General features: G+C 38.1%; 1 protein-coding gene across 2 annotated transcripts in view; it reads left to right on the plus strand.

Moving 5' to 3' along the window:
• The first annotated feature begins 13,150 nt into the window (after positions 1 to 13,150).
• Positions 13,151 to 27,199, plus strand: part of FMO2 (flavin containing dimethylaniline monoxygenase 2) — a 28,814-nt gene continuing 14,765 nt past the window's right edge. The window contains exons 1-2 of one of the 2 annotated variants that reach the window (XM_042925758.1): positions 13,151 to 13,211; positions 13,564 to 13,701. In XM_042925758.1, coding sequence (XP_042781692.1) covers positions 13,570 to 13,701 — 132 coding nt within the window. In that variant the 5' untranslated portion in view covers positions 13,151 to 13,211; positions 13,564 to 13,569. Of the gene's footprint in view, positions 13,212 to 13,452; positions 13,702 to 27,199 lie in introns of both variants that reach the window. The other variant, XM_042925757.1, reaches the window with a different exon arrangement.

A 27,199-nucleotide genomic window follows, 5' to 3' on the forward strand; every position in this document is an offset into this window, starting at 1 on the left:
GCCATTAAATGAGGAATCTAATAAGACATCTCAATATCATAAAAATAAAGAAGATGAAGGTTATGCTATGTCTAGATAGATGGATAGATAGGTAGATAGCTAGATAGGTGTGAGGGAGGGATTGAGGGAGGGAGGGAGGGAAGGAAGGGAAAAAGGAAGGAAGGGAGGAAGGAAGGAAGGAACAGAGAGGAAGGAGGGAAGGAGAGGAAAAAGGAAGGAAGGAAGGAAGGAAGGAAGGAAGGAAGGAAGGAAGGAAGGAAGGGATGAAGGAAGGACAAGAAAATCCTTTCCCAGAGATCCACTGGAAAAGTTCTATTTATGTCTCCTTGGCCAGAATTGAAAACGCATGGTGACTCCTAAGTGCAAGGGCATCTGAAATAATCATCTTTCCCAGCCAAGGCAGAATGGGAAAAATGAACTTGGAAGCTCTTGGATAGCCATTAAACAGTGTATTTCATATCTCTCATGTGTCATCCTCACACTTGATTAGTAAGTAGTTCAGCTAGATATAAAATCACAAGCCTAAAATCAAATTATCTTAGACTTTTGAAGTCATTGCCTCATTGCCTTCTACTATTGTATTATAAAAGCCCATTGTCATTTCCATTCTTTGTCCTTTAAACGTGACTTGTATTTCTTTTTCTAGAAGGTGATGGGGCTTTCTTTTTAATCCCTGCAGTTTTGAAATTTCATGGTGCAATGCCTGGTTTGGGGTCTTTTCAAATTTCCAGGTCTGGAACTTCATCAATTCAATTTCTACAAAGATCAAACCTCCAGTTATCCATCCAAGATGAAGGAAGGTCAGTCTGGTGGTTGTGCAACATGGAAGTAAGAAATATCTGTTCCATAAACAAACTTTCAGCCACTCATGTTGTGTCTTTTTACTGATACCTTTGCAGTTCCTGATGTCTCCAGTCCCTAAACCACCACCCCCTGACTTCATCTGGTGTAAATTCACCTTTACATGTTAGCATCCCCCTTGCAAGCTCAGTGTTAACTCTCTTTTCTGATGACTCATCAGCTCACTTCCTGTCTTCAGAAAATGTGCTGATATTTCTTCTCTAATCTCCTCTCGGATTTTCTATATCCTTTAAGTTTATGACTTTTTTATTTTTTATTCTCATTTGTGTGAGGTTTCAAAAGGTAGCAGAGAGAAAAAAATATATGTTTCAATCCACCATATTTAGCCTGGAGTTTTCTCAAGTACACCTGTAGTGTGAAGAATGAATCTGTAGGGGTGGGAGGTGGCTAAGGTGGTTGGTGGGATGGGCTAAGACGGAGAGTAGGGAGACAATCGAGACTTTCAGTTTGAAGTGATGACAATCCAACTTATGATAGCAGGAATAACGGAGATAAGAGGACAACCTTGAGACAAACTAAATTGATAGAAACAGCTGGGGTTGGTGATTAGTTGTAAAGGAGCAGCGTAACAGGTACTGTATATCAGGTTGTGCAGGTTACACTTCAACGGTAGCAACAGTAAGTTCCAGCCTCTGGCTGGGATGATCAGCGAAGACCCCAAAGACGGGTAGGAGTTTGATAGATGGAAATGGAGGCTGGGCATTCCAAACGAGGTGATCAATCATTACCATTTATTTGTAACAAGTGTTCTGCCAAGACTACAACTCGGACTATTTTGAAACTGAAAAAACTATCTATTTTGATAGATACAATCATCTTCTGTCTTCCTGAATGGGGACTATCATTTGCCTTTTGAGGCAAACACTCCCTCTCTGTTCCCTTTGGCTTTTATTTCATCACCCTATTGTTTCAGCAATGACCCTGCAAGACAAGTGTTCACACCTTACTAAGGCAAGCCTGGAGGAAGTCACCCAAATGAAGATGTTGTCTTGATCATGGACTAATAACAAGTGTTGTGCTTGTGTGTGTTTATTTTGTTATAATAATTATATATTTTCATGGTTCAAAAACTTTAAAATAAAAAGTGAAAAATCTTATTTTCACCCATGACTTCTATTTGCCCAGGTCCTGATTCCCTTCTTTTTAGTTCCCACCCTCTCCCTGGTCCCCTCAGGTAGTCACTTTTATTAATGTCCTGAATAATTTTGCATAGTTTATTTATGAGAGTATGGGAAAATTAAAATGTACTTTCTTATTTGCCCTTGTTTTAGACAAAGTACAGCAAAATACATACACTGTTCTATACCTTGTTTTTGTACTTAATAATATACCTTGGCACTATGTATACAGAGAACCTTTTAAAAACTGCATACTATTCAATGTGATTTCTTGAATCAGTCTTCTATGGGCATTTTGATTGTTTTCAATGTTCTTCCGTGCTTCTTCAATGAATAATTTTGTACACAAATCATTTCACCTACTATTCAACTGTATTTGTAGGATTAAATGTTTTGTTTAGAAATAAAAATTGGGTGTTTTAGCAAAGCTATGACCCTTTGGAACTAGTGAAATGTTTGGCATTGGGGTTTGCTTTGCTTTGTTTTGATTTTTTCATAAATCTGGAGCTAGACCAACCTAGGCTTACAACCAGTTGTTGGGCGATTATGTGACCTTCTGTTTATTTATGATTCGGTCTCCAGTATACAAATGTAGAAATGAGAATACAGCAAAAAGGAACATTCAGGCAGTCCTTCCCTGGGAGGAAAGAGTAAAATAGAAAGATACTGGTCTCAGTGGCACAATATGCCCCAACTGTCAGGGTTGCCCACATGGTGTCGAACTCCAAAACTCCAGCTTTGGGATAGCTCTACCGCCATTCTAACAGTCTACTGTTATTTACTATATGGTCCTTCTAGTATTATGGTTTGTTCAAATCGTGAAGATAGAAGATACCCTTCTTTATGGGCATGAATTTTCCAAGAATAGTATTAAGTTCTTATTGTCAGTTGTACTGAGAAAGGGATAATTCTCAGGAAACAAATGAGTTGGGCAGTGGTGATTTTCTCTCCGGGTTTTGGAGGTGGCCAGTTCTGGACTCTGAGATTAGCCTCTGGTAGAAGCTAAGCAAAGAGTCAGTGTGGTGAAGGACTCCGAGATTGTTTGTCATAGAAAAAAATTGAAAAAAAATATAAATATTCATCAGTGGAGAAGAATTAAATGAATTGCAATATATTTATATCAAGGAATTAAATAAAGGTTTTTAGATTTAGAAAACATAGATCTCACAAAGATAGTGTTGAGCAGAAACACAAGTTGCTCAAGCATTTACATGGCATGATACATTTTTCTGATAGTATAATGTTTGAGTTATGCATCTATAGCAAAAGTATAAAGAAACACACCAAAAAAGATAATAAATTCAAGAGCCTGGGTACCTTTGACAGGCATGGAAAGGGATAAAATCAAGCAGGGCACAAAGAAGGCTTCAACTGGGAGGTAAGTACACGAGTGTACTCATATTATACTTTTTATATGTCTTAAATATTTTGTAATGTATTTATCAGCATTAAAAAATTACATCTCCATCTTTGCAGTACAATTTAGGATTTAGGGCAAAGTGGTCTCAGAGTGAGGGCACATACAAAGTTGGGCAAAGAGGAAGAGCTATGCCAAGAAGGCATTCTCTCACAAGGCCTTCAGCAATAGAATGTTGGCAAGATGTACAGAGCAGAAGAAACTAAATGATTTTTTTTTTTCTGGACCTATATGAAATCTAGGAAACTATCAGAAATAGCTGAAATTCACTGAAGTCTTCCAGCTATGACTGATTAGCTTATTCTACGCCAGTCTTCCCACTAACAACTAGAAATACAGTATAAAACTTTTTTTTAAATATTTGTTTAAAAAGTATCGGGGAGCTACCAAGACAGCAAAAACCAAGACCTGGAAAAAAGGAGAGCTCACTGAGGGTGAGCCAGACAGTCAGCTTCACTGTGTGTTTGAGGCATGTACCATTTAGAAAGTAGAAACCAAGATGCTGGGGGCACCCGGGTGGCTCAGTAGGTTGAGCGTCCAACTCTGGGTTTTGACTCAGGTGATGATCTCATGGTTCACGAGTTCAAACTCCGTATCAGTCTCCACAATGACAGTGCAGAGCCTGCTTAGGATTCTCTCTCCCTCTCTATGCCCCTCCCCCACTTTCTCTCTCTCTCAAAATAAATACACAAATAAACTTTAAAAAAATAAAAAGAAATGAGAGGCTGGATTTTTGAAAACCCCAAGGAGCTAAGGAGGTAAAAATAAAGTTCCAAGAGGAAGGGAGACTGAAAATATCCAGAGTCTTTGAGACTAATCAAAAGATTTTAGTGAGCCAAACCCAGCCTAACTGCCTTCCAGAGCACCCAGAGAGATAATCTATGGACCTGGAAATAAAACTGATGAAAACCAAATACAAATAGAATATTTTAAGATCATCAACAGGCGAATCAAAAGGAGACTTCCCAATCAAAATGATGGAATTCAGAAAGCAATAAAATAATTTTTTCTAAGTGCTGGGAGGATGCTGATACTGCCAATCCAGAATTCTATACCTTATGAAAATGTCCTTCAAAAACGAAAGTAAAATATGGGAATGCAAGCTGGTGCAGCCACTCTGAAAAACAGTACAGAGGTTCCTCAAAAAACTAAAAATAGAACTACCCGATGACCCAGAAATTGCACTGTTAGGTATTTATCCATGGAATACAGGTGTGCTGTTTTGAAGGGACACATGCACCCCCATGTTTATAGCAGCACTATCAACAATAGCCAAAGTATGGAAAGAGCCCAAATGTCCATTGATGGATGAATGGATAAAGAAGATGTGGTATGTATATACAATGGAGTATTACTCTGCAATCAAAAAGAATGAAATCTTGCCATTTGCAACTACGTGGATGGAACTGGAGGGTATAATGCTAAGTGAAATTAGTCAGTCAGAGAAAGACAAAAATCATATGACTTCACTCATATGAGGACTTTAAGAGACAAAACAGATGAACATAAGGGAAGGGAAACAAAAATACATAAACATATATTGCATATTACATTCCATATTACAAAAATATAAAAGCATATAAATATAAAAACAGGGAGGGGGACAAAATGTAAGAAACGCTTAAATATGGAGAACAAATAGAGGGTTACTGGAGGGGTTGTGGGAGGGGGGATGGGCTAAATGGGTGATGGGCACTAAGGAATCTACTCCTAAAATCACTGTTGTACTATATGCTAATTTGGATATAAATTTAAAAAAAATTTAAATAAAATTTTAAAAAATGAAAGTAAAATAATTCATTAAAAAATAGAGAAAGAATCTGAGATAGTTACCAGCAGACCCACACTAACGGAAAATCAAAGTTCTTTGGGCAAATAAAAATGATCCCATATTGAAGCATGGAAATACTAAGGAATGAATAGGTGTAATATGTGTGTAAGCTTAAATGAATATTGATGGCAGGAAGCCACAACCAAAATGTCTAATGAGGTATTACATATATGAAGAATTAAATATATATGGCAATAGTACTACAAAAGGTATGAGGGTAGTGAATAAATTTAAGTATTATGTAGACCTTTCATTGTCTCGGGTGTGGTAAGAATTCAAATATATTTTGAACTTTATGAAGCCCAGGATGTATACTGTGATCCCTAAGAAACTCCTAACAGAATAGCAAAAGACAACTCAACAAATGAGTTAATGGGGAAGAAGGATAAATACATTTCATTAATTGGAGAGTAAGCACAAGAGGACAAAAAGAAAAACAGAATAGGTGAGGCAAATAGAATACAAATGGTAAAATGGAAGACTTATAGATCAAATGAAATAGATCATTCCAATTAAAATGTCAGAGTATGTTTTTCAGAAGAAATACCTGTGGGACTCTGCAAAAGGCTGTTTGAGGAAATGGCAAAAAGTTGTGTGGGAATGAAGTCTAGGAAGAGTGCTGGGATACAATGGACTGTGAGAATAAACAGGCTTTTGATTTTTGCTTCATCAATTAGAATTAACCCTGAAGCAAATACCGCTGGTCCCAGGCTCAATGCTGGAAGGTGATCGGTAGAAACATGAAGAAGAACCAGCTCAGCTGTTACATAGGCTTTCATTGAATTAATTTCCTTGATCGATGTCCCACAATCTACTCCACTCCCCACACTGACCACAGCAGAGTTTAGGGCTTGTAGTTTGGTTCAGTGATCGAACGAGGACTTAGATGGCCTGGATTCAAAGGCCTCCTTGTTGCATGATCTCCAGCATTTTAGTTAATTCTGTGTATCTGCTTTCTCTCTCATAAAATGCAGGTAACAGGATTTATTCACTCATAAGATTGTTGTAACAATGAAGCATTGCTTAACAAGGCTTGGTTATTAATAAATAATAGGTAGGAGAGTGGTTTCATAGCCTTCATTGTTAAGGATACCTCCCATCCCTGCTCCATCCTTTTCCTGTGTGTTCTAGGCCATGGCTTCTACTCTGGCTTATCAAGATGATCCCATCCTAATTCCACCTTCCAGAAACTTCATCAAAATCTGGCCCAGAGATAAGCAAAGTCTTGCACATGAATGCATATAGCAGCAATATTCATGATAGCTAAAAAGTAAAAGCAACCTAAATGTCCATCAACAGATGAATGGATAAATAAGCTGTGGTAACTATACAATGAAATATTATTCATCAATAAAAAGAAGCACTGATACATGCTAAAAATGGATGAACCTTGAAAATGTTATGCTAAAGTGAAAGAAGCCAGTCTCACACACACACACACACACACACACACACACACACACACACAAAACATACATGATTCCATTTTTATGGAATGTCCAGAGTTGGAAAATCTATAGCAAGGGAAAGTAAAAACAAATTAGTGGTTGCCTGTGACCAAGGGTGTTTGAGTGATTGCTAATGGGTACAGTTCTTTGGGGACTGATAAAAATGTTCTAAATTTGCTCGAGGTAATGGTTACACAACTCTGTGAATATACTAAAAACTATTAATTTGCATATTTTAAATGTCTAAATTATATATCATATGAAACTATTTTTAAAAAATCTGATCCCAGGAGCGCCTGGGTAGCTCAGTCAGTTGAGCATCTGACTTTGGCCCAGGTCGTGATCTCACAGTTCGTGAGTTCGAGTCCCATGTCGGGCTCTGTGCTGACAGCTCGGAGCCTGGAACCTGCTTCGGAATCTGTGTCTCCCTCTCTCTCTGCCCCTTCCCCATTATGCGTATACACTATCACTTTCTCTCTCTCAAAAATAAATAAACTTAAAAACAACAACAACAACAACAACAAAAATCTGATCCATGGAACATTTCCTTATTGGACCTGCCTCAGAAAATACAGAACACACAGAAGTGATGGGACTATATACATCACACAGGAGACACAGATGTGTTCACTCAGACAGAAAAAACTGAGTCATAGTCAAGGGACAATAAAACTAGTTTTGCTTGTCATTTGCCTAAGTCTGGAGTCACTTAATGAGAGAACTTGTCCTCCTGGCTCAGTAATTGCTGTCCTCAAGGAGTGAGACATGGTTTAGCTTTTGTCTTTGTTTTTGCTTCATGAGTTAAAATAAACATAACATAAAATTTACCATCTTAGCTATTTTTAAGCGTACAGTTCAGTGCTATCAAGTACATTCACATCGTGTGGCCATCACCACCATCCACAGCACTTTTCACTTTGTAAATCTGAAATTCTGTAACTCTTCATTCTCTCTCCCCTCCAGCCCCCAGCAACCCCCACTTATCTTCTGTCTTGATGATTTGACTGCTCTAAATACTTCATATAGGTGGACTCATATATGTCTTTTTGTGACTGGTTTATTTCACCTAGCATAATGTCCTCAAGGTTCTTTCATATTGTAGCATATTGCAGAATTTCTTTCCTATTAAGACTAGATAATATTCCATTATATATATAAATTATATTCCATTTTAATATTCCATTATATATATTACATATATTATATTCCAGTTTAATATAATATAATATATATTCCATTTTATATATGCATTATATATATACCTCATATCACTATATATATACACACTTTATATCCATATATATGTATATACATATATATATATACACACATATATATATCACATTTTGCTTATCCATTCATCATCCAATGGACACATGAGTTGCTTCCATGTTTTAGCTATTGTAAACAATGCTGCTGTGAACATGGGTGAACAAATATCTCTTCGAGACCCTACTTTCAAATCTTTGGGTTATATACCTAGAAGTAGAGTTACTAGGTTGTGGTAATTCTATTTTAAATTTTTTGAGGAGGCTCCATACTGTTTTCCACAATGACTACACCATTTTACATTTCCACCAACAGTTCACAAGAGTTCCAATTTCTCCACATCCTCACCAACACTGGCTGTTTTCTGGGGTTTTTTGATAGTAGCCATCCTACTGGTTGTGAGAGGGTATCTCATCATAGTTTTGACTTGCATTTCCCTAATAATTACTGATGATGGGCTTTTGTTTTTATGTGCTTATCGGCCATCCATAGATTTTCTTTGGGGGAGTGTCTGATGAAGTCCTTCCCATTTTTTAATTAGGTTTTGTGTGTTTTGTTGTTGAGTTTTAGGAGTCTCTATATATTCTGGATATTAATCCTTTACCAGATACAAGATTCGCAAATATTTTCTCTCATTCTGTGGGTTGCCTTTTTACTCTGTAGACAGTATCTCCTGATATGCAAAAATTTTTAATTTTTATGAAGTCCAATTTGTCTATGTTTTCTTTCATTGCCTGTGCCTTTGGTGTCATATCCAAGAAATCATTGCCAACACCAATGTTGTGAAGATTTTGTCCTATGTTTTTATCTAAGAGTTTCATTGTTTTAGATCTTATGTATAATTCCTTGATCCATTTTGAGTTAATTTTTATATATGGTGTTAGATAAGGATCTAACTTGATTCTTTTGCATATGGATATCCAGTTTTCCCAACACCATTTGTTGAAAAGACTTTCCTTTCCCCCATTGAATGGACTTCACATCCTTGTCAAAATTCATGTGATCATATATTCAACGGTTTATTTCTGGACTCTCTCTTCTATTCCATTGGTCTGTATGTCTGTCTTTATGCCAATACCATGCTGCTTTGATTATTGTAGACTTGTAGTAGTTTTTAAATCAGGACATGTAAGTCCTCCAGTTTTGTTCTTTTTCAAGATTGTTTCGGCTATTCAGGATCCCTTGAGATTCCATATAAATTTTAGGATGAATTTTTCTATTTCTGAAAAAAACACATTATTGGAATTTTTATAGTAATTGAAGTGAATCTTCAGATTGTTTGGGATAATATTGGAATTTACCAATATAAATCTTCCCAATCCATGAACATTGGATGTGTTTCCACTTATTTGTGTCTTCTTTAATTTCTTTCAGCAATGTGTTACAGTTTTCATTGTACAAGTTTTTCATCTCCTTGGTTAATTCATTATTTTATTCTTTTTGATGCTATTATAAAGTAAATTATTTTTGTAATTTCCTTTTCAGATGGCTCACTGTATAGAGAAATACAATCTATTCTTGTGTGTTGACTTTGTATCCTGCTACTTGCTGAATTCATTTATTAGTTCTAACAGCTTCTCTATGGAGTCTTTAGGATTTTTTATATGTAAGATCATATCATTTGCAAAGAGAAATAACTTTACTTTTTTCCTATCAGACGCCTTTTATTTCCTTTTCTTGACTAATTGCCCTCACTAGGACTTCCAGTACTAGATTAAATAGTAGTGGTGAAAACAGGCATCCTTTCCTTGTTCCTGATCTTAGAGGAAAAGCTTTCAGTCTTTCACAGTTGAGTATTATGTTTGTTGTAGGTTTTTCATATATGGCTTTTCTTATGTGGGGGTAGTTTCCATTTTATTCCTATCTCATTGAGTGTTTTTATCATAAAACAGTGTTGAATTTTGTCAAATAATCTTTCTGCATCAACTGAAATGATCATGTGAGGTTCTTTCCTTCACTTTTTTTGATGTGGTTTATTACACTGATCAATTTTCATATGTTGAACCATCCCTGCATTTCAGGAATAAATCCCACTTAATCATGGAGTATAATCCTTTTAATATGCTGCTAAATTCTGTTTGCTAATATTTTATTGAGGATCTTTGCATCAACATTCATAAAGGATATTTATCTATAGTTTCCTCTTTTTTGTAGTGTCTTTGACTTTGGTATCAGGGTAATTCTGGCCTCATAGAATGAATTATGAAGTGCTCCCTCCTCTTCAATTTCTTGGGAAAGTTTGAGAAGGATTGGATTAGTTCTTTAAGTGTTTGGTAGAATTCACCAATGAAGCCATCAAGTTCCAGGCTTTTCTTTGTTGAGACATTTTCAGTTTTTTATTTAATCTCCTTGAATTAGATTTGGATTGTCTATTCTTTGTGATATAGTCTTGGTAGCTTTTTTGTTTCTAGGAATGTGTCCATTTCATCTAGGTTACCTCATTTTTTTGCATACAATTGTTCATAGTAGTACCTTACAATTTTCTGTTTCTGTGGAATAGATAGTAATGTCCCCAGTTTCATTTTTGATTTTAGTAATTTGAGTTTTCTCTCTGTGTCTTTCTTTTTCTTTATGAGTCTATCTAGCTGTTAATTTTGTTGATCTTTTCAAAGAACCAAATTTTGTGTTCATTGGTTTTTCTCGGTTGTTTTACATTCTCATTTTTCATTTATAGTTCATTTATCTCTGCTTAATCTTTATTATTTCCTTCCTTCCACCAACTTTGGGTTTAGTTTGTTCTTCTTTTTTCTACTTCCTTAATTTGTAAAGTTAGGTTATTGATTCGAAATCTTTCTTGTTTGGTAACGTTAGTATCTATAGCTATAAATTTCCCCTTAGCACTACTTCTGCTCTGTCCCGGAAGTTTTGTTACATTGTGTTTTGATTTTCATTTGTCTGTAAGTATATTCAGTTTCCCTTGCTATTTCTTCTTTGAGCCATTGTTTAAACTGTGTTGATTTCAACAATTTTGTGAGTTTTCCACTTTTGTTTGTTATCGATTTCTAAATTCATTCTGTTGTGGTTAGAGAAGATACTTTGTATCGTATCCACCTTCTTAAATCTATTGAGACTTAATGGGTGCCCAACACATACTCTGTTCTGGAAAATGTCCCATGTGCACTTGTAAAGAATACATATGCTGTTTTTGTTGGGTAGAGTGTTCCGTGTATGTCTGTTAGGTCCAGGTGGCTTATTGTGTTGCCTAAGAAGCATGGTTTTAAGAAGAAATTTTCAGTTGAAACATAAAACAGAAAGTTAAAATTGAAGGAGGAAGAGATACCACAGATGATATACACCTTGTTTTCATGGGAGTGACCATAATGAAGGGAGCTTGAACTCTTCTAGCAATGTCCGAGGGGAGTGACTGCAAGGCCCAAACCATGTGGATGGGTGATATAGTGCCAACAGCCTCAGTCATACTTGCAAATCCAATCTAAAGTCTTCTCAGGGCACCTGGGTGGTTTAGCCGGTTAGGCCTCCAACTTCAGCTCAGGTCATGATCTCACGGTTTGTGAGTCCGAGCCCTGCATCAGGCTGTTTGCTCTCAGCACACAGTCTGCTTTGGATCCTCTGTCCCCCTCTCTGCCCCTCTTCTGCTAGCATTCTCTCTCTCTTTCTCTCTCTCTCTCTCAAAAATAAATAAAACATTTTTTGAATTAAAAAAAATAAAGTCTTCTCAACAACTTTGTACCTATAATAAAATTCTAATTGATAAAGATAAAATCTCAGATCTCAGACCCGCGAATATTACAGTTAGTGACAACCTTACTTCACTCTAATGCCCTGCCTTCATGAATCCTCCTATTGTCTTCTAACAAGCGGCTACCTAACTTCTGTTTGAATACTTGCCATGATAGGGAATTCGCTATTTTACAAAACAGTATGGTCCATATTTATACACCATTGTTAGCCAGAAGGTCTTCCTTATTCTGGGGCAAATTCACCTTTTCTGTAACATTCACATACTTGGTCCTAGATAGACTTTTATGTCCATCCAAAATAGACTTATATAAACATTTCCATATAACAGCCTTTTGCAGTCAATTATCATGTACATATACCCTCTAGGTTAAATATCAAAAGTTTCTTCAGTGGCTCTGTATGTGACAAGGTTTTATGCTCATTATCATCCTGGTTATTCTTAAACTTCCCAGTAGCCAAGCTAAGCCTGTTCCCATGTCCATAAAACAAGGATGGATGCTAATGCCTATGGTTCTAAACTAATCAAAATGAATTAATCTGTGTGAAAGTTGTTTACACATTAAAACATTTTATAAAGGTGAAATACTATTCAAGTGTATCTGCTTCTTGAAAGGCAACTTGGCAAAACATAGTAGATACTTGCAACTCAAATGTAATCCAAGGACTTGCAACACTGGCCTTACCTGGAAGCTTGTTAAAAATAATTTCAGGCCTATCCCATAGCTATTAAATCCATATCTTCACTTTTAAGAAGATCTCTAAGGGAAGGGAAGCAAAAATAATATAAAATCAGGGAGGGGGACACAAAACATAAGAGACTCGTAAATATAGAGAATAAACAGAAGGTTGCTGGAGGGGTTGTGGGAGGGGGGAAGGGCTAAATGGGTAAGGGGCATTAAGGAAGACACTTGCTGGGATGAGCACTGGGTGTTATACATAAGGGATGAATCACTAGAATCTACTCCTGAAATCAATGTTGCACTATTTGCTAACTACCTTGAATGTAAATAAATAAATAAATAAATATTTTTAAAATGCTGCTATACGTATAAAGGTATTACCATACTGAAAAGTGAAAAATCAAATTGGAAATTATACTTAGAGTGCCATTCCACTTTTGTGGAATGTGCATCTATGTGTATACATACAAATATCTGGAAAGATACAGCAAAATGTCCACGTTGGTTATAATTATCTCTATACAGAGGGCTTAGGGATGATTTTAACTGCTTTTAATTTATCCAGGTTTGCTACTTTGCTAATGACCATTGGTCACATCCATTCTAAAAAGGAATTTTATACTATGTGTATGATATGTGTAAGTATATAATGGTGTTACGGTGAAGATCATTACCCTGGACCTCGAAATATAAGCCTCTTGCTTAATTTCAGAACTCCTAACAAAGTCCTGAGAGTTTCAGGTTGCAAAATGCTGAAGGAGTGAGAAGCTCCTCCCACTCCTCACAGCCTCCTCCAACTAGAACACTTCTGACTGCTTCCCAGCCCACAACCAACATAAAAAAAACCATTGTGTCAAGGAGACAGCACCAAAAGGCAAAACGAAGGTAAGGGTAATCACAGCTGGGGATAGTAGCTGAAAAGGAAAAGTTCAGCACGCTAAATTATGTCATGAAACTTGGCTCCTATACCTAATGCTATATTATTAAATTGTTTGGCATTGTTAAATGGGTTGCTTTTAAATACTAGACAAACTCTGTAGCCAAGTCTGGGAAAACAACTTGGTTTCTCACCAGGAAGGGGACGAGGAGTCTGGGATTTGACTAATGAGGAATTTTATTCAATTAGTGCTGCTTAGTATATTGCCAGTGCTACCGCGTTATTGAAAGCTGATTACTGACCACACTGCAAGGACTCTCTTACCAGTGAAGCAGCACTGATTGATCAATTCCTTGACAGGAGACCATGGCAAAGAAGGTGGCAGTGATTGGAGCTGGAGTCAGCGGCCTGGTCTCACTGAAGTGCTGTGTGGATGAGGGACTGGAACCCACTTGCTTTGAGCGGACTGAAGATATTGGAGGGCTGTGGAGGTTCAAAGTAAGTGACATCTTTTTTTTTTTCTCTTGAGCAGACTCTACTGCTTTCGCAGAGTAACTCACAGCTGCAGAGGGGCCTTGTTGAGGGATCTCCTAAGCGACTTTGATCAGACCTATTTCATGCAGCTACACAGGAGCTATAGAAATAGGCTGTCATCTCTCCCAGGTCATGACTCTCCTAACCCAGATGGCCAACCCAGGCACATAAAGGACCTTTTCTTATGGATCCTGCAACTGTCTCGCAGCCCACGTTCTAGTGATTCTCAAAGCAACATACTAATGTTGGAGGACATTTTACAAAATAGAAGTGACAGGAATTCTTTTCAAGAGGCCACGTCTATTCCAAACACTGAGCAAGTGCTTTTTCAGAGTGTGCTGACTTTCCTTTTCTCTGACAAATCATGTCTGTTTGCTTAGCATTACTGATGACACTCTAGGGTAACTTCTGGGAAACGCTTTAAAGGTATTATTAAACACATTCATTGAGTTCATTCTATTAGCCAAACCTAAATATTGATAATGCTCTCCACTCATCAGAATTTATATAAAATTTAAACAGATACATAGATAGACAACTGCAGAGATTCATAATTATCCCTTCCCACAGTGTTTTGATTTTAAATACTAGCTTGCCACCTCCTCAGTGTGAGATCTTGAGCAAGCTCTTGGCATCCCTGTGTCTTAGCCTTCTCAGCTGTATAATGGGGATAATAATCTAAAAGTGTAATCGCTCCACAGTGCTGTTTTGAAGATTAAGGGAGATAATTTATGTAAAGAAATTAGAGCACAATAAATGTCAGCTCCAATAGCTACATATTTGACAGACAATCAAACAGAAACTGAGGGAGATTAAGTAACTTGGTCGTGGTCACATAGCTGGAATTGGCATTCCAACCCAGGTCTCTATGACTTCTAAACAGGCTAGCCCCCTACTTATAACCATGCCCTAACTTGCATTTTTTTCTCAGAAAGTTTAAACAGAAGTGCTAGCTCAGAACTCCTGAGCAACAACTTTAGGACTGTGTATCAGGTGCATCTAAGTGAGGGAGTGAACAGTTGCGAACACTCTAAACAGAAGCAAAAGGCTTGAATACACTCAAAGCAGACTCCAAGGTGCAGATGGGTGGCTCAGTCAGTTGAGCGACCAACTCTTGATTTTGGCTCAGGTCATGATCCCAGGGTCATGGGATCAAGCCCCACGTGTGGCTCCATGCTGAGCAGAGCCTGCTTAAAATTCTCCCTCTCTCTCTCTCTCTCTCTCTGCCCCTCTTTCTGGCTTGATCTCTCTCTCTCTCTCAAATAAAAATAGGGGCACCTGGGTGTCTCAGCCAGTTTAGCGTCCGACTTCAGCTCAGGTCGTGATCTCACGGTTTGTGAGTTCGAGCCCCACGTTGGGCTCTGTGCTGACAGCTCAGAGCCTGGATCCTGCTTCCGATTCTGTGTCTCCTCCTCTATCTGCCCCCTCCCATGCTCATGCTCCATCTCTCCCTGTCTCTCAATAATAAATAAATGTTAAAACATTTTTTAAAAAATAAAAGCAGACTCTGATATTAGCAGAGACCATCAAAAGGGCTCTGCCTACAAGCTGACCAATTAGGGGGAAGGCACAGACATCTAGCTCATGTGCTTTGCGAGTTCGAACTGAATTTTATGCCAAAGTGGATTTTTTAACCTGGGGCTTCTCAAATGTGTATGACTATAAGACATACCTAGAGGGTTTTTTAAAGATACTTAACACCAACCCAGACTTATTAAACCAAAATCTTCTGAGGAGGGGAATCTGTTTTTAACAGGAGTCTCCAATGAATCTTACGATGAGACAAATTTAGCAAGAAAATTGCACAAATACCAAATAAAAATCTATTCATTCAACTATGCAAACATAATCAGAGCTAATGATGGAGATATTGATCCTTATATAGGACAGGTAACTTGCAGAGAGGAAACTGGAAAAACAGTTTGAATCACATTCATTTCTTACTAACAACTGGTCATTAGAAACAGCTTTTCCTGGGGCACCCAGCTGGCTCAGTTGGTTGAGTGCCGGACTCTTGATTTTGCTCAGGTCATGATCCCAGGGTCATGATCCAGGGTAATGGGATCGAGCCCCGTGTTGAGGCCCGTGTTGAGATCCATGCTGAACGTGGAGCCTGCTTAATATTCTGTCTCTCCATCCTTCTGCTGCTTCCCCCCCCCACTCTAAAATGATTAAAGAAAAAAAAAAGAAACATTATAGCTTTTCCTGAGAGGGTGATATAATAAGGTGGTCATTCCTGTCTTAACCAAAGATATATTATTTTTGTTCACTCTAGGTTCACTCTAGGTTCCATTTGGGTGCCCCCCCCCCCCACCCAGGAGATTTTTAATCTAAAGAATAAATGTGAAGTTATAACAAATTTATTATTAAATATAAATTTGTCAGTGTCTTATTACCTGATCTGGGACTTAATATCTAAAAGCCAAATGTCCAGGGGTGCCTGGGCAGCTCAGTCGGTTAAGTGATCGACTCCTGACTTTGGCTCAGGTCATGATCTCATGGGTTCGTGAGTTCAAGCCCTGCATCTTGTTCTGTGTCGATGGTGCAGAGCCTGCTTTGGATTCTGTCTCCCACTCTTTCTGCCCTTCCCCTGCTTGCGCTCTCTCTCTCTCTCTCAAAATAAACAAAAAATAAACGTTAAAAAAAATAAAAAAGCCAATGTCCCTTATTTGATTATCATCAATTTGGTGATAGAAGCCGTAAGAGTTATTTTTACGTGGTCTGTCAAAAATATGACTTGATGAATTCCAAGAAGGTTTCTTCCTGCCCCCAAATACTTTTCCTGCTGTCCTAATCCCAGTTGCCAGTGTTTAGCATTTCAGAATTAGAGATACCTTCCTATGGGTTAGAAAAGAAAAATTAGATTAAAATTTGAATTAATTAAACCTCATTAGATATAAAATGGTGAAGTATATAATTTCCTGAAACCTTTAACAACATCACATTTCAAACCTCTCAAAACTATGTCCAATAGAGAAACAAACAATTTTCTCAACCCAAAGAAGACAAGTAATCTCCCTGCAGTGTTAAATATACAGTATGCAAAATATCCCAAGTGGCCAGTGAGGCCACGTGAGGGTCTTGATTACCAACAGACTGATTGCCAAAGGGAGGAGGCACCAAAAAGGATGCTGGGAGCTACCGCACCCACTCCGGAGGAAGCTTCACCTCTTCGCTACTCTACCATCAAGAATCAATTTTGAAAATAGTTTATTCATTAATTTCTATATTTACACATAGTCCTTCTAAGATCGCTTAACATATTTAGTGCTGACAAGTTAAAACAAAATTTAAGAATCATTGCCCCATGCCCTGCTCGGAAGGTGCTGGATTTTTCCAGAAGGTTCTCCAGCACCCCTTAGTGGCAGCTTTGCAACATGGGCGGGGTGCATCATGAACCTATTTTTAGCACTTTTCCAGCAATGGAAAAGTACTTTCCATGCATCATCTTATTTTTTTTCTTCATAATACTCCTAAAAAGCAGTGTCAGGGAGCAAGAATTCCTGCCCCCTCAAAAGTCCTTCTAACTGGACTAAGCATCAAATTGACATAAGACAGACTAACAGGAGAAAATCAAAGTTAATAGATGTTCCTGAGGAATCCACATAGACATAGAAATTCCAAAGACAGGGAAAATGAGGTATGTACGTCATTCTAAAATAAGGAGAAGCGGGTAGGTTCTGGGACTTTAAAGGAAAGGAATGTCCTTCACACGGCAATAAGAATGGATGCTTGCTCTGTCATTCAGATGGGTCACTCACATAAAATTTATCTCTGTTAATAACCCTTATTCTGGGAAAGACCCTCAGTTTAGATTCTTGTGTACAGTAAAGGGAGGACAAAAGTTTCTCTTGAGCCCATAAGGTCTCAAGTGCCTTCAGTTCAAAATAATCCACATGCCCAAGTGGCACGTTTTGGGGGGAAGAGGGTCTGTCCTGAGATCCTTCAGTAGGTATTATGATTATCCTCATGGACATATCAAGAAGAAGCTGAGTTTTGGAATGAACAATTTCTCCAGGGGAACATAGGTAGTGGGAAAGGCACAAAAATGAAGGTCTATAAGATTTCTGAGCCTGCACACTTAATAATCTTACTGAGGTGTCAAGAGAGGAAAGCATGATCTGCCTTTAGCCACTAACCTTCTCCACCTCCTTCATTGTTCCTAATACCAGTGTTCACAGGAAAGTTACCAACATATATCACATTTTTGTTTGTTTGTTTGTTTTACATTTGGTTATAAATAGATCTTTTCCCAGCTACAAATACTCAATTGTTTTAATCTTCATATAATACTCTCTAAATGTCTCTCCATCCTTCCTCTAGATTCAATCTGAAATACCAGTTTCCCTCTTAAAATGTGACTCACACAAGATCCAATATTCTAAACCAATTTGTTTTTCCAACATATATATTTTTTCAGAACCAAAGAGGTGCTTGGCACTGCTTTAGACAATGGGGATAAATCCCCTTGAAGAATTTATAATCAATTGGTCTAACAATTGCCCAGCATGACTTATGTTTCAGTAGGCCTGGACAGACGGTCTACCTTTGCTAAAACAATTTAATGCTGCATTAGCTTTTTCTGCATTTGCAAAATTAAAGCTATCATTCATATAATTATTTTGATAGGGATTATCTCATTTTATACTCACAATACTCTCCTACATTATTTGTTATTAATTTCAACTTAAATATAAGAAAACCAAGGGTAAGTGGCTTTCCCATAGTGACTAAATAAATAGTAGGTGTTAGATCTTAGAACTAGCCACAATATTGAGATTAAATACATATAGGCTCTCCATCATGCTTTGTCTCACATAACTCCAATCATTTATACTGAGCTTAGGATCAATCAAAGTTCTGGATCTTTTCTATTTGAAGCACTGATGATCCAGGTCACTATTATTCTACCCTTATGAAACTGAATTGTCTTTTTTTTTACGTTTACTTATTTTTGAGAGAGAGACAGAGAAAGAGCATGAGTGGAAAGGGGCAGAGAGAGAAGAAGTCACAGAATCCAAAGCAGACTCCAGGCTCTGAGCCGTCAGCACAGAGCCCGACGTGGGGCTTGAACTCACGAACCGCGAGGTCATGACCTAAGCCGAAGTCAGACACACAACCAACTGAGCCACCCAGGTGCCCCTGAAACTGAATTGTTAATTCTACTTATAAGAGTTCATGTTTGGGCATGTCCAACTGCATTTAGTTGGTTTTATCTTTGGTCAAGAAATATTCATTTGAAATTTCAATTCTGTCTATTCTTACTCAGCTCTTTCGGTTCTCTACTTGGGGTATACTCAAATTTGATCACCTGTATTTGTCTCCGTCAATGTTTTTGACTTAAATGTTAAAACTAGGAAGATAAAAATATGAAACAGACACTTGGGACATCACCAAATGGAACTTCCCAGGTGGCACCATCTGTCTCTATACTGCACTCCTATCTTTCCTGTGCACCACAAACTCTCTTTTGTGTCGATTGGCTTATTCTTTTTAACAGCACATTCTGTGCACTTGAAGTTTAACATTATACAAGACTAATGTAGGGGCAGAAAAGTTTTCCCTTCTTCCCTTCTAGGTTCTTTGGCTGGTCTAATAATTTAATTGATCTATGACAGGGTAACGGGTCTAATAATTTAATTGCTATATGACAGAGTAACGGGGGGAAAAGAAACAAATATTTAATAACATGTATATATCTTGTATACCTGGGAGAGACTCAGGAAAACTGAGTAACTCCCCGAAATGGCCATCACCTTAAAGACCACCTTTAGTTAAAGACATGAGAAGATGTTGAGGGTAGGGAGTCAGTTCCAAGAGGTAACCCAGGAAAAGCAGTCAGAGGGAGGTTGTTGTGTAGATTTAAGCCATTGCCTTCTTCTTTGATAAGAGTTTCTAGAGACTGACTCATCCCCTTCATCTTGGTACAGCAAGAGAGACACCCTTATGCAAGCAAGAGATTTCCCTTATGCAAGTAAATATCTCTCACAGAAAGGTAACTTCTACTCAGTTTTCAAAGCCTCACCTATGTCTGCTGTTTCTTAAAAAATAACCAGTTTAAAATAATCCCCATGCCAAACAGACATAGTCGAGGGTGGCAGATTCTGCTCCTCTTTGCTGGTTTAGAACGAACAGCCATTTCCTCTCCAGAAGAGATAACCGCCTTCCCTTTGTTTTACTTCCAGGCGTTCTCTTAGGTAAGCTTATCCCAAGAATCTATCGCAGCGTAATTCAATATAACTTAGGTTTTTGTACCTTGCTGCCCAATTAATGCAAATTTATTAATAACCAAATTTAACATGTTAGATATTTGTAACTCTCCAGGCAGTGAAATATAAAATACTATGGATGGGTCTCAATTAAGTCTGTTCACCAGTAGTTCAAGATATATATTGGTTAACTTGCCACAATATTTTTAAAGTAATGTTTACGTGTGAAGAAAGGAAAAAAGTTTACAGCGTACGACTAGCAAAACCAAGTACTCATTCCCACTATACCACTGACTGTCCATTTTACTATCATTAAGCCCTATTTGCAGTGATGGTAAAATGCTTCTAGTTAACATTACATATTCTTTCATTCTTTCATTCTTTCACCAAACATATTAGCTCATCTTGCACCATGCATGTCCCCAGCATATACTAGGTACCGTTAACCTTAAAAACGGACAGTCATTTTACCAGCAAAAGACAGATTTATTGAGGAATAGAAGAGAATCGCAGTCTGGGACAAACAAGCTGTGGCAAAACTGTGCGCAATCCAGGGAACAAAGTAAAGGAATGCTTTTTAAAGGAGAAAACGGTAAGTTGGGAAGGCTGTTATAAACTAAAAGCCCATTAGAATAAACTTGGGGTTTGAGGTATGGTGGCTTCTCATTGGCTGAGCTGTTGTTGGGGGGGGGGAGGTGAGGAAAGTGTCTCTTCCTCCAAATGGAAGAATAAAGTAGTGTCCATGTGCAAGGTCAAATCCATCTCTTCCTGTTGGGTCTGCAATTGACTATGAGTGATAGGGCCAAAACTTCCCAACTCCATTTTAGTGACGTTTACTGTTACTAATTTTCACAGTACTCAACAGGCACAAATGCACAGTCCCTGCAGGCTAAGGGCTCATAGTTCAGAAGAGGAAATACTAAAGCAAATCCATATCAGAGTGCAATTTTATAAGGGCCGTTACTCTAAGTGTTATGGAAAGCACAGAACCTCATGCGGTAGAGAATAGGGCAAGCTTCCTACACGATGAGATGCTTTCATTTGTCTTGACAATAAGCAGAGATCAGGCCTGTGTTCTAGGCAGTGCTCTAGGCAGAGTAAATGGCATGTGCAAAGGAGCTTGAGAAACCTGACACACTTAGAGAAGATAAAGTCACGTGATGCAGCTAGAACAAAGGAGGCAGGTGGGTGAATAGAAATTGATGAAGCCGGAGAGAATAGTCAGGGTCTCATCATGAAGAACGTGTGTCCCATTCCAACAAGTATACTTTTTACCGTGAAGGCAGTAAAGAAAGTAGGCAATATTGGAGTCAGGGAGTTTAAATAGGGGTCACTATCAGTGAGCAAAGCCAGAGATCTAGGGAGGTACCAACCTACTAGACGGATAGCAGAATGCAGTAACGGTCTAATAAAGACGGTGGCTCCCAACATTCATGTGCATAAGAATCAGCTGGGGAGCACTTTTTTTATATAAGTGTATTTATTTTGAGACAGAGGGAGAGAGAGAGCATGAGCAGGGGAGAAGAGAGAGGGGGAGAGAATCCCAAGCAGGCTCCTTGCTGTCGGCACAGAGCCCAATTTGGGGCTCCAACTCACAAACCATGAGGTCATGACCCTAGCAGAAACCAAGAGTCCAACACTGAAGGGACTGAGCCACCCAGGCACCCCAGCTGGGGAAGCATGTCTTAAATACACATGAATGGACCCAAACCAGACCTGCTCAAAGTTTATGTTTTTCAAAGCTCTCCTGAAATCTTATCATGCAATAATCCATGAATGGCATTTGGGAACCACAATTTTTCCCCTAACTGTAGGACAAGAACGTAAAAATAGTTTCAGTTGTACTTATTTCAAGCAATGGAACAGAGAGCTATAAGTTCCATCGGAAAGAGTGAAAATTTGGAGAGTGGTAGAAATTTTTTAAGAAATACAATTTTATTATTTCCAACTGCTTAGAGCAACTAGCCAAGAGAACAAATATTTACTGGTCGAGGTCAACATGCTAATGTATCACAATGAAAATGACTAATTTATAAGTGTTTGTAACTCACATTTATAATAAGTTGAATCTATTTTCACTGTATAAGTTTGCTCCCTTTAGTAGGTTAAATATTACCATTATAATCTTCCTTAAACTTAGTTTTTGCAACCTTTTTATTCTTACACAGTGGAAGATAAACTTCAGTCTAATCTATGATCAAAAGATCGTAAATTCTAAATCAGGGCTCTCTGAACTAATTTTATTTTGCTATATAGTATTCTGACATTCAGAAAATTCTACATTAGGAAAATACTTTATCATATGACCGTTTCTCTTAAACAGGCAAATCGTAGCAAATTCTATCTGCTAGGAAATTCAGACTATCAGTATTTGTGCTTAAATATCATTTTTAGGTACTATTTCTATTTTAAATAAATAGGAGTTACATTTATATGTTTTGAAAGCTGTGTCTCCCTGTCTTTGTCTTGGCTGAGAGGAAAGCTTCTCATCTTATTCTGTCTCCATTCTTCCATCCTCAGAGCCCAAATGCCTTTATATATATATATATGTATGTATATATATGTATGTATATATATGTATATATATACATGTATATATATGTACGTATATATATGTACGTATATATATGTATGTATATATATATATATATATATATATATATAATTTTTTTTAATTTATGTCCAAGTTAGTTGGCATATAGTACAACAATGATTTGAGGAGTAGATTTCTTAATGTCCCTACCCATTTAGCCCATCGTCCCCTCACAACCTATCCAGCAACCTTCTGCTCCCTATATTTAAGAGTCTCTCATGTTTTGTCCCCCTCCCTGTTTTTGTATTATTTTTGCTTCCCTTCCCCTATGTGCATCTGTTTTGTATATATTAAAGTCTTCATATGAGTGAAGTCATATGATATTTGTCTTTCTCTAATTCAATTAGCATAATATCCTCTAGTTCCATCCATGTAGTTGCAAATGGCAAGATTTCATTCTTTTTGATTGCCGACTACTACTCCATTGTATATATATGCCACATCTTCTTTATCCATTCATCTGTTGATGGACACTTGGGCTCTTACCATACTTTGGCTATTGTCAATAGCACTGCTATAAACATTGTGGTGCATGTGCCCCTTCGAAACAGCACACCTGTGTCCTTTGGATAAATACCTAATAGTTCAATTGCTGGGTCATAGGGTAATTCTATTTTTAATTTTTTGAGAAACCTCCATACTGTTTTCCATAGTGGCTGCACCAGTTTGCATTCCCACCAGCAGTGCCAAAGAGATCCTCTTTCTCTGCATCCTCGCCAACATCTGTTATTGCCTGAGTTGTTAATGTTACCCACTCTGACAGGTGTGAGGTGGTATCTCATTGTGGTTTTAATTTCTATTTCCCTGATGATGAGTGAAGTTGAGCATCTTTTCATGTGTCAGTTGGCCATCTGGATGTCTTCTTTGGAGAAGTGTCTATTCATGTCTTTTGCCCATTTCTTCACTGGATTATTTGTTTTTTGGGTGTTGAGTTTCATAAGTTCTTTACTGATTTTGAATACTAACCCTTTATCTGATATGTCGTTTGCAAATATCTTCTCCCATTCCGTCAGTTGCCTTTTAGTTTTGCTGATTGTTTCCTTCACTGTGCAGAAGCTTTTTATTTTGATGAGGTCCCCGTAGTTCATTTTTGCTTTTGTTTCCCTTGCCTCCGGAGATGTGTTGAGTAAGAAGTTGCTGCGGCAGAGGTCAAAGAGGTTTTTGCCACTTTCTCCTCCAGGATTTTGATGGCTTCCTGTCTTATGTTTAGGTCTTTCATCCATTTTGAGTTTATTTTTGTGTCTGGTGTAAGAAAGTGGTCCAGGTTCATTTTTCTGCATGTTGCTGTCCAGTTTTCCCAGCACCACTTGCTGAAGAGACTGTCTTTATTCCACTGGATATTCTTTCCTGCTTTGACCAAGATTATTAGTTGGCCATACGTTTGTGGGTCCATTTCTGGGTTCTCTATTCTGTTCCATTGATCTGATTGTCTGTTTTTGTGCCACCAAATGCCTTTTTATTCAATGTAATAACAAGCTCCCTGGAGACAGAAACTCTGTGTCCTGTTTGCATTTAGTCCCTAACTCAAAGCTCAGGGCCTGTGGACAGGAGACATACTTGATATGTTATTTGTTTATTAATAAGAATCATTCTCCCTTCTCAACCATCAGCAAAGGGTTTTACCCAGATTCGTCTAAACACATAGACATCTGCCTCAGCCAACACAGAAGGAAGCCAACATAGAAACAAAGCTTTTTTTTAACAGCTGTATACCAATCAACCATAATAAAGATTATTACTTGATCTTCAGAGAAAAACTTGTGATGTCATCATCGATTGCTGACAATTGCTGACACCAGTAGAACTCCCAGAGGAGAGTCTTGCCCTGGCTCTGAAACTTCTGTAGGGGTTCAGACATCACAAGCAGTCCTTCTCATGACTCCAGAGCCCCTTAAAATTGACCTGACGGAGGAGCCAACCACATTTGAAAGCCACTGTATTGGCACGTGAAAAAACCAGCATGTTGGCTACACTATAACAATCTTAGTTTAGCTTTTTCAAGAGTCAAACTAGTCAAACTATGACTAGTTTAGTAAGATTAATCCTCGTGACCTATAATAGTAACAATCGAGGCAGACATGTGTTGGGCACTTAGTTAGAGACAGGCATTGTGCTAAGCACTTTACCTAATCTCAGCCTGATAACAATTGATCGGTGTTGGAATTATTAATGAACCCCATTTTACAGGAGAAAATGAGGAAACTGACTTACGTAACTTGCCCATGGCTAAAAAGCCATTAAAGGTGGTAGAATCAGGCCATCGATCCAGTTTGACTTCAGAGCTCTCACATTTCCTCTGTGCCACTTATAAAATTATCTGATCTTGAGGAAAAAATAATTGGTATCTCTTTGCTTCACGAAACACAGTTGACCCTTGAACATCATGGGGGTTGGGGCACTGACTCCCACACAGTCAAAAATCGGTGTATAAATTTTGGCTCCTCCTTTGAGGCACCTAGGTGGCTCAGTCAGTTAAGCATCCCACTCTTGATTTTGGCTCAGCTTATGATCTCACGGGTTCCTGAGTTCAAGCCCCACATCAGGCTCCTTGCACTGACAGTGCAGAGCCTACTTGGGATTCTCCTTCTCTCCTCTCTCTGCCCCTCCAGTATACACAGTCTCCCTTAAAATAAATAAATAAACTTTAAAACAAATTTTTTGGCTGCCCTAGAACATAACTACTAATAGCCTACTATTGACCAGAAGCCTTAGTGATAACATAAACAGTCGATTAACACATATCTTGTATGTTGTATGTATTATATACTATATCCTTACACTAAAGCAAGCTAAAGAAAAGAAAATATTATTAAGAAAATCATAAGTACTGTACTATAAAATACCTATGTATAAATGGAGCCATGCAGTTCAAACCTATGTTGTTCAAGGGTCAACTACATTTCCAAGTTTGAGAATTTGGCCGGATAAGAAAGTCAGACATTTAGTCTTACCAAGGACATTGTACTTGACCACGCTGAAACATCCAGAAATATCAGTTTGACCCTAGTCGTATACAATTTGAAGCTAGTGTTTGAAAATTAAAATGATTTATTGATCCAGAGTTCAGGGTCATTGTATCCTTGTGTATGAGGCAGAAACCACTTCATATTCTAACGCAAACTCCCTTGACATTCAAGCACTTACATACAGTGAACATCACACCAAACTGTAATCACCTAGAAAGCTGGCTGACCCTAAACTGACTAGCTTTTATCAAGCCATTTGAAACTGAAATAACGGTACAATCTGAGCCTTGATTCCAGACTAGGAAAGGTAAACACATTGTTCACATTCAAAAAGGCATTTGGCTCCTGATCTATAGTAGGCATGAATTGTGGATGGATGGATGGATGGATGGATGGATGGATGGATGGATGGATGGATGAGGAGAGATAGAAGGAATGCATGAGGGAGATGGATCCTCAAAACGTAGACTTAGTTAGCAAGCATTCTACATACCACTCCTAAATGACATGATCTGAGCACAAACATTGTTTTTGCTTTGGTAACTCATATTCGTACTGATAATCCTGAAATTAGGACACAGTGAGGCCCAATGCATATAAAGAGCTTTGCTGATAAAAGAGGAAAGGTCCCACAGTTTCTTCTTCTTTAAGTCGAAATCAAATCCAACCTCTTGTGCAGAAAACTCAGGTGTGATGGTGAGTGTGCCTGTGTCGGTTATCTTGCTGCTAGAAAAGCTACCCTCAGTGCCTTTCATGTACTGCGGTGAATGGGGAGTTTTAACCAACAGCTTTGCTGAAGCTCGTAGCTTCCTTAATAACACAGACAATAACAACACTGTTGAGCATCCAGTAGCTGCCCATTTTATAGATGAGAAGACTGAACCTCACTGCACTGACTGGTCCGGGCCACACAGTCTAAAGAGAGACGGATTCAAAGCCGTGTCTAACTCCAACAACCAGATTCCTTCAGCTAGTCCAGGCTGCCTCTTTCAGTGCTGCCAAAGATTTAAGGAGGCTGGATCTAAAGGTTTGGCAGGAAAGTAACAATTCTTCATGAATAATGATGAGAGAGAAACATGCACAACTGAGTTATTATGGTGGCAGGATTAGAGTTCAATATTTACTTTCCTTTATTTACTATTCTGTGGAAACGACGGAGTGCTGTTTCTGTATCACTGAGTAACCTATTCCAATTAATTCACGAGTTCCTGCAACTTTTCCATTTCATTACATTGCACCCTAACGTTGCATCATAATAACAACTACTGTTTGCCTGAATTATGCCTTAGTCTGCAGAAGCATTAATTGAGGAGTTCCTGGGTGGCGCCATTTAAATTTTCTTGAGCAAGCCTCTTTGATAACATGCCGATTTCAGGGACACTTCGCTCTTACATAATTTAACATAAAGAACATTATCAGTATGCACAGCGCTTAGAGGAAACTATAAACTCAACCATAGCATGTGCTGTCTGCGGTTTTACCAAAGTATAGTGGCTAAGATTTAGATTCAAGCCGAAGATGTGATGGATGCTAATGCTGTTCACTTTTAGCACTTGAGGAAGGTTGGCTTCCATAAAGCGTAAAATGAAGGTGGGGCATTCAAACTAAGATGTGAAAACTACCTGCTCCCAGAAGTATTCATTTTAGTTACAATTCTCCAGAATACTTCCTCACCAGTATCCCAGAGTTTGTTG

This window comes from Panthera leo, chromosome F3 (assembly GCF_018350215.1).
Source record: "Panthera leo isolate Ple1 chromosome F3, P.leo_Ple1_pat1.1, whole genome shotgun sequence".
Classification (NCBI taxonomy): domain Eukaryota; kingdom Metazoa; phylum Chordata; class Mammalia; order Carnivora; family Felidae; genus Panthera; species Panthera leo.